This window comes from Balaenoptera borealis (genome assembly GCF_965194805.1).
Source record: "Balaenoptera borealis genome assembly, chromosome: 13".
In the NCBI taxonomy this organism is placed as follows: Eukaryota; Metazoa; Chordata; class Mammalia; order Artiodactyla; family Balaenopteridae; genus Balaenoptera; species Balaenoptera borealis.
Window position 1 is genome coordinate 31484820 of NC_138870.1, and position 14806 is coordinate 31499625.

At 34.2% G+C, this 14806-nt stretch overlaps 1 protein-coding gene across 1 annotated transcript in view; it reads right to left on the reverse strand.

The window, feature by feature from the left end:
- CPNE8 (copine 8) overlaps positions 1–14806 on the reverse strand; it is a 326808-nt gene that overhangs the window by 144899 nt on the left and 167103 nt on the right. The window contains exon 7 of the mRNA XM_082351373.1: positions 8297–8360. Coding sequence (XP_082207499.1) covers positions 8297–8360 — 64 coding nt within the window. The remainder of the gene's footprint in view (positions 1–8296; positions 8361–14806) is intronic.

Here is a 14806-nt window from a genome sequence, read left to right on the forward strand (position 1 = left end):
ACTATTACTTATTAAAACACTTCAACATTTCCTGCCCCAGAAAAGTGATATTAAACTGGATAATTCTATGTACCCAATATTATAATACAAGATCTCTATTTGTATCTTCAGTTATTCAGGTGTACATTTTTAGAATTTTTTTTTTTAATTTCCTAAGGAAATATTTACTAAGCATCTACTACGTATCTACAATGTATTAGATGTTGAGATTCATTAGATAATTAGATGAAGCAAAAGACAGATCCAGACTGACAACACAGTTTGCTATCTAAAGGGGAAAAAAGGTTCCTTCTTAATTATATAAAAGTGTACCACAATTTCTAAATAGCTACATTTCAAAATAACATATTATATAGGGCTTGAAGTAAAGTAAAGCACTTTCATTTTCACCTGTAACTTAAATCACTTAGTTGTATATTAATTATTTTGTCAAACCAATCACTTTTATCAATTTATAGACTCAAGCACTCATAACTTACATGATTTAGCTTAAAGGTAAACAAGATGAGGTATCATAAATCAAGGAAGTTAAACATTATTCAATGATGATAAGCAATATTTAAAGGGTATAAATTATATAGTAATTTAAAAATTAAAATCAGTATTTTAGATTTGTTTGTTTTTTTAACTGAAAGGAGATGCTAACAATTTTTGAAGCGGGTGGAGGGTCAAAGTAATTCACATTAAATCAAGAAGTCACAGTTTTAAATACTACTTGGTGAAAACGTTAATTCACCACTGCATTTTGCAGAGTTCAGAAATACTTATTAAGTATCTTCACATATATTAAAATACCCTTAGGAGAAAGTGGTTTTCCAAGAACATGGGACAAAGACATTGTTCTTTTTTTTTTTTTAAGTACAAATTTATTTTATTGTTCTTGCCACAGAAATAAATCACTCCTTTAAGACATTTTTCCAAAGCACCTAAAACAAAACACAAATTACCAAAAAACATTCTGATGTACTTAAAATACTTAGTAGAATCCTGAAATGTGTATATTTCAAATAAATGCTGACTAAAACTTCAAAGAGACTAAATATTATTAAAACATGATTTTTCATATGATCACTGGTAAATGTAATACCAAATTGTAGTTTTTCAAATTTTATTTCATAAGGCTTGCAAAATGAATAACTGACTCAACAGAAAAAATTTCTTTCAATGCACCAAATGATATAAACTTGGGGAAAATATTTTTTGTAATTACTCAAGTTAATAACTTAGGAGAGATTCCACCCATATCAAGCACAAAACAAGTCTAATTTCTGGCAAAAAAACAAGCATTTACTACTTCTAGAAATATACAAGCATCATTACAGTCTTTTTTTTTAACTCTTATGCTTAATGCCACCCTGAGAGAATTTTAAGACCTTTCTTTAATACTCCACACCAGAGTAACAAACTTCCTATTGAAGAAATCCACTTAAATGTTCAAAGGCATTTCTAACAAGTTCAAATCAAACTTGCTTCTCCAGTAATTTTTCCCAACTCATGAGTGACTCATCATCCACCCAAAGTGCTCAAGGAAGTTGTCCTTGACTCTTCCCTTTCCTGACCTTTTATCCAATCCATCATCAAGTTGCATAATTCTATCTCTAAAAAAATTTTCAAATCTTCAATCCAGCTACACAGGCACCACCTTAGTCCAAGCCAACCTCTTCTCTCACCTGGACATGCACATTGGCATTTATTCCTTTCTCCCTCTTCCACTTATCCAATCCATAGATCCACCTTCATGGACCTATCCAATCGATTCTCCATTCAGCAGAGAGAGTAATGGACTTAAAACATCAAAGAAATTAATTTTGTTCATAACTTAAAATTATTCAAGGCTTTCCCTTGCATTTAGAATAAACACAGAATCTTTAACATTGTCTACAAAAGCCCAACAGCAAACAAACTCTGAGCAGCCTTTTCCACCTTTATCTGGCAAAGTTTTAGCTCAATCATTCCCCAACTCCCATCCCCTTGCTAACTAACACACACCAGACACACTCTTTCCCTCTTTGGGCCCTATACAAGCTGTGTACTCCAAATCTTACCCTTTGGCTGACAAACCATTACTTGGGTCTAAGCTAAAATGGAATTTTCTCAAAGAGTCCCGAAGTTACCTCTACCCAGTATAAATTATGATTCTCCATGGTACTCTCTCATATTTATCACTTAGAACACATCATGAAATATTTACCTATACAGTCATCTGATTAATGTCCGTCGTTTCCACAAACTACATGTTTATTAGGGAAAAGGACAAGGGTTGCTTGTTGTTGTATTTTCTTGCCATTGTATTCCAAGCTTCCTTTCCAGGGACTAGCACGTTATACATTTTGTGAATATTTTTGAATCAATCAATCAGAATGAAAAATATTATTTGTGGACAATTTCAAGCTACCTTAAAAATACTGAGTGAAGAAACATTTCCAATATGACTTCAAAATTACTTTAATTCTTACTCTAGAATTTGACAAGATATATCACAAAAGTTGCATTTGAAATAAACTATGGTTGAGATAATTAGGATTACCACACTGAAAATAAACATTTGTGTAAATTTATAATTTACACATTTCTCAAATATGGCCCATTTTTAATTCTGCAAAGTAACCATCTGGAGGAGGTAATACTGTTGTCTATGAAGTGTGCAATAGCATTATGTCTAAGAAAGCAATGTACATACCTTAATTTAAAAATACTCAATTGTTAAAAATGCTATCATTTGAGCCTTCAGTGAGTCACAATCTTTTTATTGGTGGAGAGTCTTGCCTCGATGTTGATGACTGCTGACTGATCAGGGTGGTGGTTGTTGAAGTTTGGGGTGGCTGTAGCGATTTCTTAAAGTAAGACAACAATGAAACTTGTCCCATCAATTGACTTGTCCTTTCAGGATTGATTTCTCTGTAGCATGCAATGCTGTTTGATAGCATTTTACCCGTAGTTAGAACTTCTTTCAAAATCAGAGTCGACCCACTCAAACCCTGTTGTGGCTTTGTCAACTAAGCTTATGTAATACTCTAAATCCTTTGTTGTCCTTTCAACAATCTTCACAACATCTTCACCAGTAGATTCCATCTCAAGAAACCACTTTCATTGCTCATCCATAAGATGCAACCTGTCATCCGTTTAAGTCTTATCATGAGATTGCAGCAATTCAGTCAAATCTTCAGGCTCCACTTCCTATTCTAATTCTCTTGCCATTTCCACAACATCAGCAGTTACTTCCTCCACTGGAGTCTTAAACCCCTCAAAGTCATTCATCTGTGAGGGTTGGAATCAACTTCTTCCAAACTCCTGTTAATGTCGATATTTGGGCTTCTCCCCACGAATGTTTTTAATGTCATCTAGAATGATGAATCCTTTCCAGAAGGTTTTCAATTCATTGCCCAGATCCATCAGAGGAATCACTATCTGTGGCAGCTGTGGCTTTAGGAAATGTATTATTTCTTAAGTAACAAGACTTGAAAGTCGAATTTACTCCTTGAGCCTCGGGTTGCAGAATGAGTGTTGTGTTAGCAAGCATGAAAGCAACATCAATCTCGTACATCTCCATCAGAGCTCTTGTGTGACCAGGTGCATTGTCAATGAGCAATAATATTTTGGTTTTTGTTTTGTTTTGTTTTTTTAACTTATTTTTGTATTGGAGTATAATTGCTTTGCAATGTTGTGTTAGTTTCTGCTGTACAATAAAGTGAATCAACTATATGTATACCTATATCCCGTCCCTCTTGGACCTCCCTCCCACCCCCCACCCCCATCCCACCCATCTAGGTCATCACAGAACACCGAGCTGAGCTTCCTGTGCTTTACAGCATGTTCTCACTAGCTATCTATTTTACACATGGTAGTCCATGTATGTCAATCCTAGTCTCCCAATTCGTCCCATCCTCCCCTTCCCCCCATGTCCACATGTCTGTTTTCTACATCTATGTCTCTGTTCCTGCCCTGCAAATAGGTTCATCTGTACCATTTTTCTAGTTTCCACATATATGTATTAATATACGATATTTGGGTTTTTTACTGGCTTACTTCACTCTGTATGACAGACTCTAGCTCCATCTATGTCTCTACAAATGACCTGATTTCGTTCTTTTTTATGGCTGAGTAATATTCCATTGTATATATGTGCCACATCTTCTTTACCCATTCATCTATTGTTGGACATTTAGGTTGTTTCCATGACCTGGCTATTGTAAATAGTGTTGCAGTGAACACTGGGGTAGATGTCTCTATTTGAATTATGGTTTTCTCAGAGTATATGCCCAGTAGTGGGATTGCTGGGTCATATGGTAGTTCTATTTTTAGTTTTTTTAAGGAACCTCCATACTGTTCTCCATAGTGGCTGTATCAATTTACATTCTCACCAACAGTGTAAGAGGGTTCGCTTTTCTCCACACCCTCTCCAGCATTTATTGCTTCTAGATTTTTTGATGATGGCCATTCTGACCGGTGTGAGGTAATACCTCATTGTAGTTTTGACTTGCATTTCTCTAATAATTAGTGATGAGCATCTTTTCATGTTCCTCTTGGCCATCTGTATGTCTTCTTTGGTGAAATGTCTATTTAGGTCTTCCACCTAATTTTTAATTGGGTTGTTTGTTTTTTTTTGATATTGAGCTCCACAATCTGTTTGTATATTTTGGAGATTAATCCTTTGTCTGTTGCTTTGTTTGCAAATATTTTCTCCCACTCTGAGGGTTGCCTTTTCGTCTTGTTTATGGTTTACTTTTCTGTGCAAAAGCTTTTAAGTTTAATTAGGTCCCCTTTGTTTTTTATTTTTATTTTCATTACTCTAGGAGGTGGGTCAAAAAAGATCTCGCTGTGGTTTATGTCAAAGAGTGATTTTCCTCTAAGTGTTTTATAGTCTCCAGTCCTACATTTAGGTCTTTAATCCATTTCGAGTTTATTTTTGTGTACACTGTTAGGTAGTGTTCTAATTTCATTCTTTTACATGTAGCTGTCCACTTTTCCCAGCACTGCTTATTAAAGAGGCTGTCTTTTCTCCATTGTATGTTCTTGCCTCCTTTGTCATAAATTAGGTGACCATATGTGCGTGGGTTTATCTCTGGGTTTTCTATCCTGTACCATTGATCTATATTTCTGTTATTGTGCCAGTACCATACAGTCTTGATTACTGTAGATTTGTAGTAATATTTTGAAAGGAATCATTTTTTTCTGAGCAGTAGGTCTCACCAGTGGGCTTAAAATATTCAGCAAACCATGCTGTAAACATGTGATGTCATCCAGGCTTTGTCGTTCCATTTATACAGCACAGGCAGAGCAAATTTAGCATAATTCTTAGCAGCCCAAGGATCTTCTAAATGGTAAATCAACATTGGCTTCACCTTAAAGTCACTAGCTGCAAGACAAGAGAGTCTGCCTGCCCTTTGAAACTTTGAAGCAAGGCTCTGATTTCTCCTCTCTAGCTATGAAAGTCCTAAATTGCATCTCCTTCCAATATAAGGCTATTTCATCTACATTGAAAACCTGTTATTTAGTGCAGTGACCTTCACTAATTATCTTAGTTAGCACATCTGTATAACTTGCTGCAACTTCTCTATATATAAGCATGTGCTGATTCACTTGTACTACTTTTATGTTATGGACAGAGTTTCTTTCCTTAAACCTCATGAACCAATCTCTGCTAGCTTTGAACTTTTCTTCTGCAGCTTCCTCACCTCTCTTAGCCTTCATAGGATTTAAGAGAGCTAGGGCCCTCCTCTGGATTAGGCTTTGGCTTAAGGGAATGTTGTGGCTGGTTTGTTCTTCTATCCAGACCACTACATCTTTCTTCATATCAGCAATAAGGATGTTATGCTTTCTTATCATATGTGTGCCCACTGGAGTAGAATGTGAAATTTTCTTCAAGAACTTTTCTTTTGCCTTCACAACCTTGACTAACTGTTTGGCCCAAGAGGCCTAGCTTTCAGCCTATCTCAGCTTGGCTTTCAACATGCCTTTCTCAGTAAGTTTAATCGTTTCTAGCTTTTGATTTAAAGTGAGAGATGTGTGAATCTTCCTTTCACTTAAATGCTTAGAGGGCATTATAGAGATATTAATTGGCCTAATTTCTATATTGTTGCGTTTCAGAGAATAAGGATGCCTGAGCAGAGGGAAAGAGACAGGGGAATGGCCAGTTGGTGGAACAGTCAGCAAACACATATTTATTAATTTTGTGGTGCCCAAAAACAACTGCAATAGTAACATCAAAGATCACTGATCACAGATCACCATAACAAATGTAATAATAATGAAAAAATTTGATAGTGTACAAAAATTAGCAAAATGTGACACAGAGACTAGAAGTGAGCAATGCTGTTGGAAAAATGGTGCTGATAGGCTTGTTCACCAGAGGGCTGCCACAGGCCTTCAATTTGTAAAAAATGCAATATATGTGAAGCACAATAAAATGAGGTATGTCTGTATAAAGACTTTTAGCTGTTGACAGATGTAGAAATTAAAGCTCCAAAAAATTTCACTCAGCTGAATAGTGGAAGAGATAATACTGAAATTTAGCCATCCTGATTCCAAAGTTTATGCTCAAGCTAACAAATGGTAATGTGTTTTCAAGAAAATAAGTGTCAATTTGTATAATGTCAAATTGAAATAAAATTACTTCATTCCAAATTCTAAGTGATAATGCCTGATATTTTTAAAGTACCATAAAATGCACATTTAAAAGGCATTGTATGAAGTTAACTATGGTCATTGCTTTGAACACACTTGTTTCTTCTACTATACTAGCATAATAATATTATTTCAATGATTATTTTAATGATGCTGATTATCAGTGTCCGTAGCTAAGAATAAGAACGTAGGATACATAAGTGAAGTTAGATCAAGATTCTAAACAATTTAAAAATATTAGATCTATAATTTCTAAGTGTGGGAAATATGTAAATAATATTAATATTATTAATAAGTAATATTAAAAGATAATTCCAGATGTTTTTAAAGCTTTATTAGTATAAAGAATGGTGAAAATGCCTCTGGATCACTAAGTAACATATTCTACTTCATTTGCATGGAGGCTTTATAATTTTCTTGTTCCTCCAGGCAAAACAACAGAATTGAAAGCACAAGATGTTTAAGATGCAGCCTGGCAATACTCAATCTATGACCTTGATATCTTGGTTCTATTTTGAATTAGAACTCATAATAATTTCTTCATTAGCATATTCATACAAAATATTCTTAATATCAAGACTTTGACAAAATAGCATGTTAATGTCACAATAAAGAACATGCATCTTATTGACCTTGAATTTCTTTTTCTCTTTCCTCCCTCATTATACAAACACAGATTACCATATACATATACAAATTCAGAGACGAGAAGTATGAAAGAAGACTAGATCAGCAAATCACAACTAAAAATAGCAGTTTTCTAAGATTAATGAATATGCACTCTATGTCATTATATTCTTAGTTGAAGTGGTAGCTGGTTATTTCTACAAATGTGGGCTTCCCAAGCTAAGAAAACATGAGACCATATATGAATATTGAATTAATTCAATTAGAAATACAGAAAAACAAGTATGTTATGCAAAATGATTACAGTCAAGTGACTAGACATATTCTTTCAGTATCACACATAAAATCTTCAAATTTTTGCAAGAACTGAATTGGTTGATACAATTGACAATTCCTTATATTAATGCCCCCCCAAATGATATTACCATTAGGTTTTTTTTTTTTTTTTTTTTTTTTAAAAGAACTGTTATTTATTTATTTATTTTATTATTTTTGGCTGTGTTGGGTCTTCGGTTCGTGCGAGGGCTTTCTTCAGTTACGGCAAGTGGGGGCCACTCTTCATCGCGGTGCGGGGACCGCTCTTCATCGCGGTGCGCGGGCCTTTTCACTATCGCGGCCCCTCCCGTTGCGGGGCACAGGCTCCAGACGCGCAGGCTCAGTGTTGTGGCTCACGGGCCCAGCCGCTCCGCGGCATGTGGGATCTTCCCAGACCAGGGCTCGAACCCGTGTCCCCTGCATTAGCAGGCAGATTCTCAACCACTGCGCCACCAGGGAAGCCCTACCATTAGGTTTTATTTTAATAATTTCTATTCATTAAAAAGACTGTTAAAATAACTGATTATCCTATTTGGACTATAGAATGTAGTCTCTCTGGTTAAAGTACTAAGTATCTAAAATGATATTTTATGAATTTAGAATTATATAATGTAGTTTTAATTATTTTTTGCTAAAACTACTCAAGAAAAATCATTTAAGTATAGTTTGAGAAATATCATTTCAAAGAAGTATTGGAAATACTTTTTCATCCAAAGAAATATTTACTTACTCTGCAACAGTTTAATTCCTCTGCTGTAAGGATGATTGTACCACATTTCTTCCCTGGAATTCCTCTAAAACAACAAAAAGCATACTTAAATACAATGATATTTTATATTAATAGTATATAATATAAATGAATATTAAATATATATTTTATTTTTATATAACCAAACAAAAAGCATACTACTAATAGGTGGGCTCTAACAAAATATATTCCCAGTTTCAAATTTGAGTTTATCCTATAGATCCACATTTATTGATAAAGCTAAACTTTGAGCACTTTCAACATGTCAGTCCTTTGCCCAAGAATCTTCAATAGCTTCACACTATCATATATAATTAATATAATATAATGTAGTATCTATAATATGAAATAGTCTCCCATGTCTTCTAAGATTTCTATTATGTGATTAAAACGTATTCCTAATCTTGGTTTTCAATATTTCTTTCTTCTTTCATCAACATGGTTATTTATTTGCTCTTATTTTTGCTCTGTGCCAATTCCCACACCCTGGCATACCATAGTGTGTTAAACTTTTCCCTATTCTGCCCCAAAATTTCTACATCCCCAGAGGAAGTTTTACTTGTTCCAGGAAACCTTATCCCAGTCAACCTCACACAAAACTTGGCCTTCTCTGTGCTCCTATTGCACTTAAAGTCAGTACCACAGGTTTAGCATTTAATTATTGCTAAATTGTTACAAGCACATATTTTTTACCCTTCTTTCCCCAAGTCGATTATAAACTCTATAAGAGAAAAATTCATATTATAAACCTCTTGTAAACCGACAGATTTAAATATCTATACATAACAGGCACTCAATATATCAGGAAAACATATAATACATAAGCAAAATTAAGCAAAGCAAAACTTCCACCCAATTTTCTTTCTAAACGTCTATGGAATATTTATGCTTATATAGCTTCCAGCTGACACCAAGAGCAAAGTGCACTAGGATAATGCAAGGTATGTGCATGGTTTCCTGCTTTACCTGAGGGAATACAGAGACAAGTCCAGGAGAATCTTGCAAAGAGTAATCCTAATGCTCTAAAGGTATACTTCATGCTTCTTTTGTCCTATCACTAATCATAGCTCAGACTCTTCTGTTTTTCCTAGGAACTACAAATTGTGGAATTAGAGCCAAACAAGTGTTTTGGTCCTCAAGAATATGATTCAACTCCAATAATCTATGCCAGTTTGTATGTGACATTTTCTCCAGGTCTTTATGACTAAGAGATCAATTAATTTATCTTTGCATGTCTTTTCATAGAATATTAAACACATCTTTTTTTTTTATGCAAGACAAAATTTAATAATTGGATAAGCATTTAGTAGACTGGTCACAATAAAAATGAAGATTCTTACTGAAATAACAGTGGGGTGCAATTTTACATGTATTAAGTTATCAGTCATTGAAAGAGATGATGCTCTCCAGTACTGGTTGTGTTGGGAGAACTTGCACATGCATCAACTGCAGGTGGCAATGCAGATAATAACTGTCATTTGAAGAAAATACACACATCATTTTTAGCATCCCTCCATTGTCAGTAATCAGTTAATTTTTCTAATCCAGCTGTACTTTTTTCTTCTTTTTTCCTATTTGTGAATCACAAGATTTCCACTCTCAGCATTATGGCAATCTAAAACACCCTGACTGAGCATCTACCTGAAAATAATTTAAAATGCTGAAAATTTGCAAAAATTATTTATAAATGCTCTGATAACCTGGAAAGAAAAGTAAGGACCAATTAGAAACTGAAGATGGAAAACCAGAAAGACAGAGGTAAACCCTGGAGAGTTTAATCTTGGGCTTTTTATTTTTTTAATAGGTCTTTATTGGAGTATAATTGCTTCACAATACTGTGTTAGTTTCTGTTGTACAACAAAGTGAATCAGCCATATGGATACATATATCCTCATAACCCCTTCCTCTTAAGCCTCTCCCTCCCACCATCATTATCCCACATCTCTAGGTCATTGCAAAGCACCAAGCTGATCTCCCTGTGCTATGCTGCTGCTTCCCACTAGCTAACCATTTTACATTCAGTAGTGTATATATGTCAATGCTACTCTCGGTAGTGTATATATGTCGATGCTACTCTCACTTCACTGCAGCTTCCCCCTCCACCTACCATGTTCCCAAGTTCTTTCTCTATGTCTACGTCTTTATTCCTGCCCTGCCACTAGGTTCATCAGTACCATGTTTTTGTTTTTGTTTTGTTTTTTTTAGAATCTATATATATATGTGTTAGCATACTGTACTTGTTTTTCTCTTTCTGACTTCACTCTGTATGACAGACTCTAGGTCCATCCACCTCACTACAAATAACTCAATTTCATTTCTTTTTATGGCTGAGTAATATTCCATTGTATATATGTGCCACATCTTCCTTATCCATTCATCTGTCAATGGACATTTAGGTTGGTTCCATGTCCTGGCTATTGTAAATAGAGCTGCAGTGAACATTGTGCTACATGTCCCTCTTTGAATTATGGTTTTCTCATGGTATAGGCCAAGTAGTGGGATTGCTGGATCATATGGTAGTTCTATTTTTAGTTTTTTAAGGAACTTCCATACTGTTCTCCATAATGGTTGCATTAATTTATGGATCCTTAGAGCATAAAGATGAGAGACCAAAAAGAAAGGTGAGGGAGTACTCACAAGGTGGAGAATTCAATAAATAAACAACTCATAGCATAAAGCTTAGATCACAATGACTATATTGCCTGAATGTAGCATAAATTAGATAACAACATTTACTTTGGAGGGACCTACAAAATAAATCCATGCCTTAAAATGTGGTGATTAATGAAAGAGAAAAAATGTCTCCTAATAATTCAGACTTTAACCAGGCTTGCTGCCTTAATTTTAACTACCTGGGTAATTACAAACTTCAAACCAAGAATTCAGCTTAATTCAAGTGATCACAGTTAGTTGGTAAGTATAAAATCTGTCTGGAAGAATTTGCCTTCAAACTACATCTCAAAATACTATCACATTAAAAGTTTTAAAATATGTATGAGCTCATTCTAAAATATCTCAAAACCCTAAAGAAAAAATGTACCATGTTTTAAACTCTCCAGGAAAAGCAGGCTGCAGAATCTAACACAGACTTAGAACCCTAAAAATATTATGTATAATATACACAATGTAAGTATGTATAATATACATAATATATAGAGAAGAATGGAAATATGAGGAACTAGAAAAGAACTATAAAATAATCAAGAATATATGGAGAAAAAATAGGACTTCTAGAAATAATATAGAGACTGTAGATGGATTTAACAGCAGATTATACACAGCAGAAGAATTAGTGAACTGAAAGATGGATATAAAGAATTTATCACTAATGCAGCATGGAGGGGCTGATATGGGAAAAATTGCAAAGAGGTTTAGTGACATGGAGGGAAAAGGTAAAAGTTTTAATGTACATCTAAGCAGAGGTCCAGAAGTAGAAGAAAAAATGAATAGAGGAGATGCAATATTTGAAGAGAGAATGGCCAGGAAACTGCTAGAACTGTTGAGAAACATCAATTTCCAGATTCAAAAAGTCCAATGAATTTCAAGCAACATAAATAAAAGTACATTTATACCTATACACATATTAAGGACATGTCAAAACACCAGAACTAAAATGGCATATCTTCAAACGAGCCAAAGAGAAAAGACAGATGACCTACAAAGATAAGAATGTTAAATTAATAGCTGACTACTCAGAAGAAACATTGGAAGCTACAATACAACTGAAAAAATATCTTGAATGGTTTTGAAAGAAAATAGCTATCACTCTAGGATTTTATACAGTATATCTCTTTTAAGAACAAGTATGAACTACAGGTATTTTTAAACAAAATAGAATTGAGTGAATTTACAGCCAAGCACATTGTCTTGAGGAATTCCTAAAGGATGGACTTCAAGCTGAAGGAGAATGATCAAACATGAGATGAATGAAGAAACAATAAGGGAAGTGGTAAATATGAAAAACCTTAATAAATATTGACTTAAGATCTTAATGAATATTATTGATAAGAAAATCAATAATAGTAATGTTAAAAACTAAAATAACAAATACAAATGATAATGATAGCATTTATCAGGAGGGTGAGAATTTAAGTTAAAATCTTCTGATATTCTTGTATTATTCAGGAAGAAAGTAAAAAATTCTTTAAAGTAAATAGAATTTGATAAATTAAGTAAATATATTGGAAATTCCTAGGAAACTACAATTTTTAAGGACTTTGTAATCTAAAGGTTAGAAAAGAAAGATTGTGAAATGGTGTTTTAAAAATATAACCAATTCAAAAGAAACTAAAGAAAAAAAAGTGTGAAGCACATGAGAAACACTAAATAAGTGATCGAAATAAATCCAGAGCAACAGTTACAAAAGTACATGTTAATGAACTGAATGCTACAGATTAGAAACCAAGACTGACATTCTGTATAAAAAATAAAATCCATACATAGCTATTTATAACAGACATTAGAATTTAAGAATTTAGAAAATTCAAAAGAAAAGAATGGAAAGATACACTAAAGGAAAAAAAAACAAAAAAACAAAAAACTAACCCTAATGAAAACCAGTGTACCTACATTAATAGCAAATATGTAAATTTTAAATTTAAAAAAGATTGCTGGAAATTGTTACTGTGTAATAATAAAAGGTTCAATTAATTAGGAAGATGAAATAATCTCAATACTGTATGCATCTAACATTATAGTTCCAAAATATATAAAGAACTGACCATACAACAAAAGGACAGATACATCATTATGTTGAGCATTTTTAACCTGGTAAGTACCACATTGGTCAGTGATCAATGTTAACAATCACCAGTGATAAGTCAGGTTGATATCATGTACCACTGATATGATGTAATAAGAAGGGCATTTCACCACTGTAACCCACCCCTCCAAACCTGTAACACCAATTTAAGCATGAGAAAAATATCAAACAACCCCAATTTGGAGAACATTCTACAAAATATCTGACTAGTACTTCTCAAAACTGTCAAAGTCATCCAAATCATGGAAGGACTTAAAAATTGTCACATAACAGAGAATACTAGGAGACAGGATGACTGAATGCAAAGAGGTATCCTGAAGTGAATTCTGATATAGAAAAATGACATTAGTGGAAAAACAAGTGAAATTCAAGTAAAGTCTGTAGTTTAGTAGTTGTATTAACATTGTTATAGTAGTTGTTTCAAATATACCATGTTAACGTAATATATTAATGTTCGAGGAAACTGGGTGAGGGATATACAAAATTCTCTGTAGTATTTTCACAATTTTTCTGTAAATCTAAAGTTCTTATTAAAAACAAAGCAAGGCAAAAAAAGACAAAGACAAGCTGAGTAACTATTCTAGGTTAAAAGAGACTAAAAATTAGGACAACTAAATTCAATGTACAATTTTTGATTAAGTTTTAGACTGGGCATATAGAGCTATAAAAATTGGGACAACTGTTGAAATTTGAATATGGAGTGTGGATTAGATAAATTCATTGTTTCATTGTAAAGTTTCCTGATTTTGATTATCATATTGTGATTCTGTAAGAGAACATCCTTATTAAGAAATACACACTCATTTTGCTTATGGTTTCCGTTGCTGTTCAAAAGCTTTAAAGTTTAATTAGGTCCCATTTGTTTACTTTTATTTTCATTACTCTAGGACAGGGGTCTCCAACCCCCAGGCTGCGGGCTGGTACAGGTCCATGGCCTGTTAGGAACCAGGCTCCACAGCAAGGGGTGAGCAGTGGGCGAGAGAGTGAAGCTTCATCTGCCCTACCCATCGCTCCCCATTGCTTGCATTAGAACCTGAACCATCCCCCCCCACCGTCCATGGAAAAACTGTCTTCCAGGAAACCGGCACCTGGTGCCAAAAAGGTTGGGGACGGCTGCTCTAAGAGGTGGATCAAAGAAAGAAAACGAAGTGACTGACAAGAGATTAATCTCCAAATACACAAACAGTTCATGCAGCTCAATATCAAATAAACAAACAGCCCAATCAAAATTCGGTGGAAGATCTAGACATTTCTCCAAAGAAGACATACAGATGGCCAAAAAGCACATGAAAAGATGTTCTACATCACTAATTATTAGAGAAATGCAAATCAAAATTACAGTGAGGTATCACCTCACACCAGTTAGAATGGCCACCACCAAAAAATCTATAAACAATAAATGCTAGAGAGGGTGTGGAGAAAAAGGAACCCTCTTACACTGTTGGTAGGTATGCAAATTGGTAGAGTCGCTATGGAGAACAGTATGGAGGTTCCTTAAAAAAGTAAAAATAGAGCTACCATATGATCCAACAATCCCAGTCCTTGGGCATATATCTGGAGAAGACCATAATTTGAAAAGATACATGCACCCCAATGTTCATTGCAGCACTATTTACAATAGCCAAGACATGGAAGCAACCTAAATGTCCATCAATGGATGAGTGGATAAAGAAGATGTGGTACATATATAGAGTGGAATATTAGCCATAAAAAAGAATGAAATAATGCCA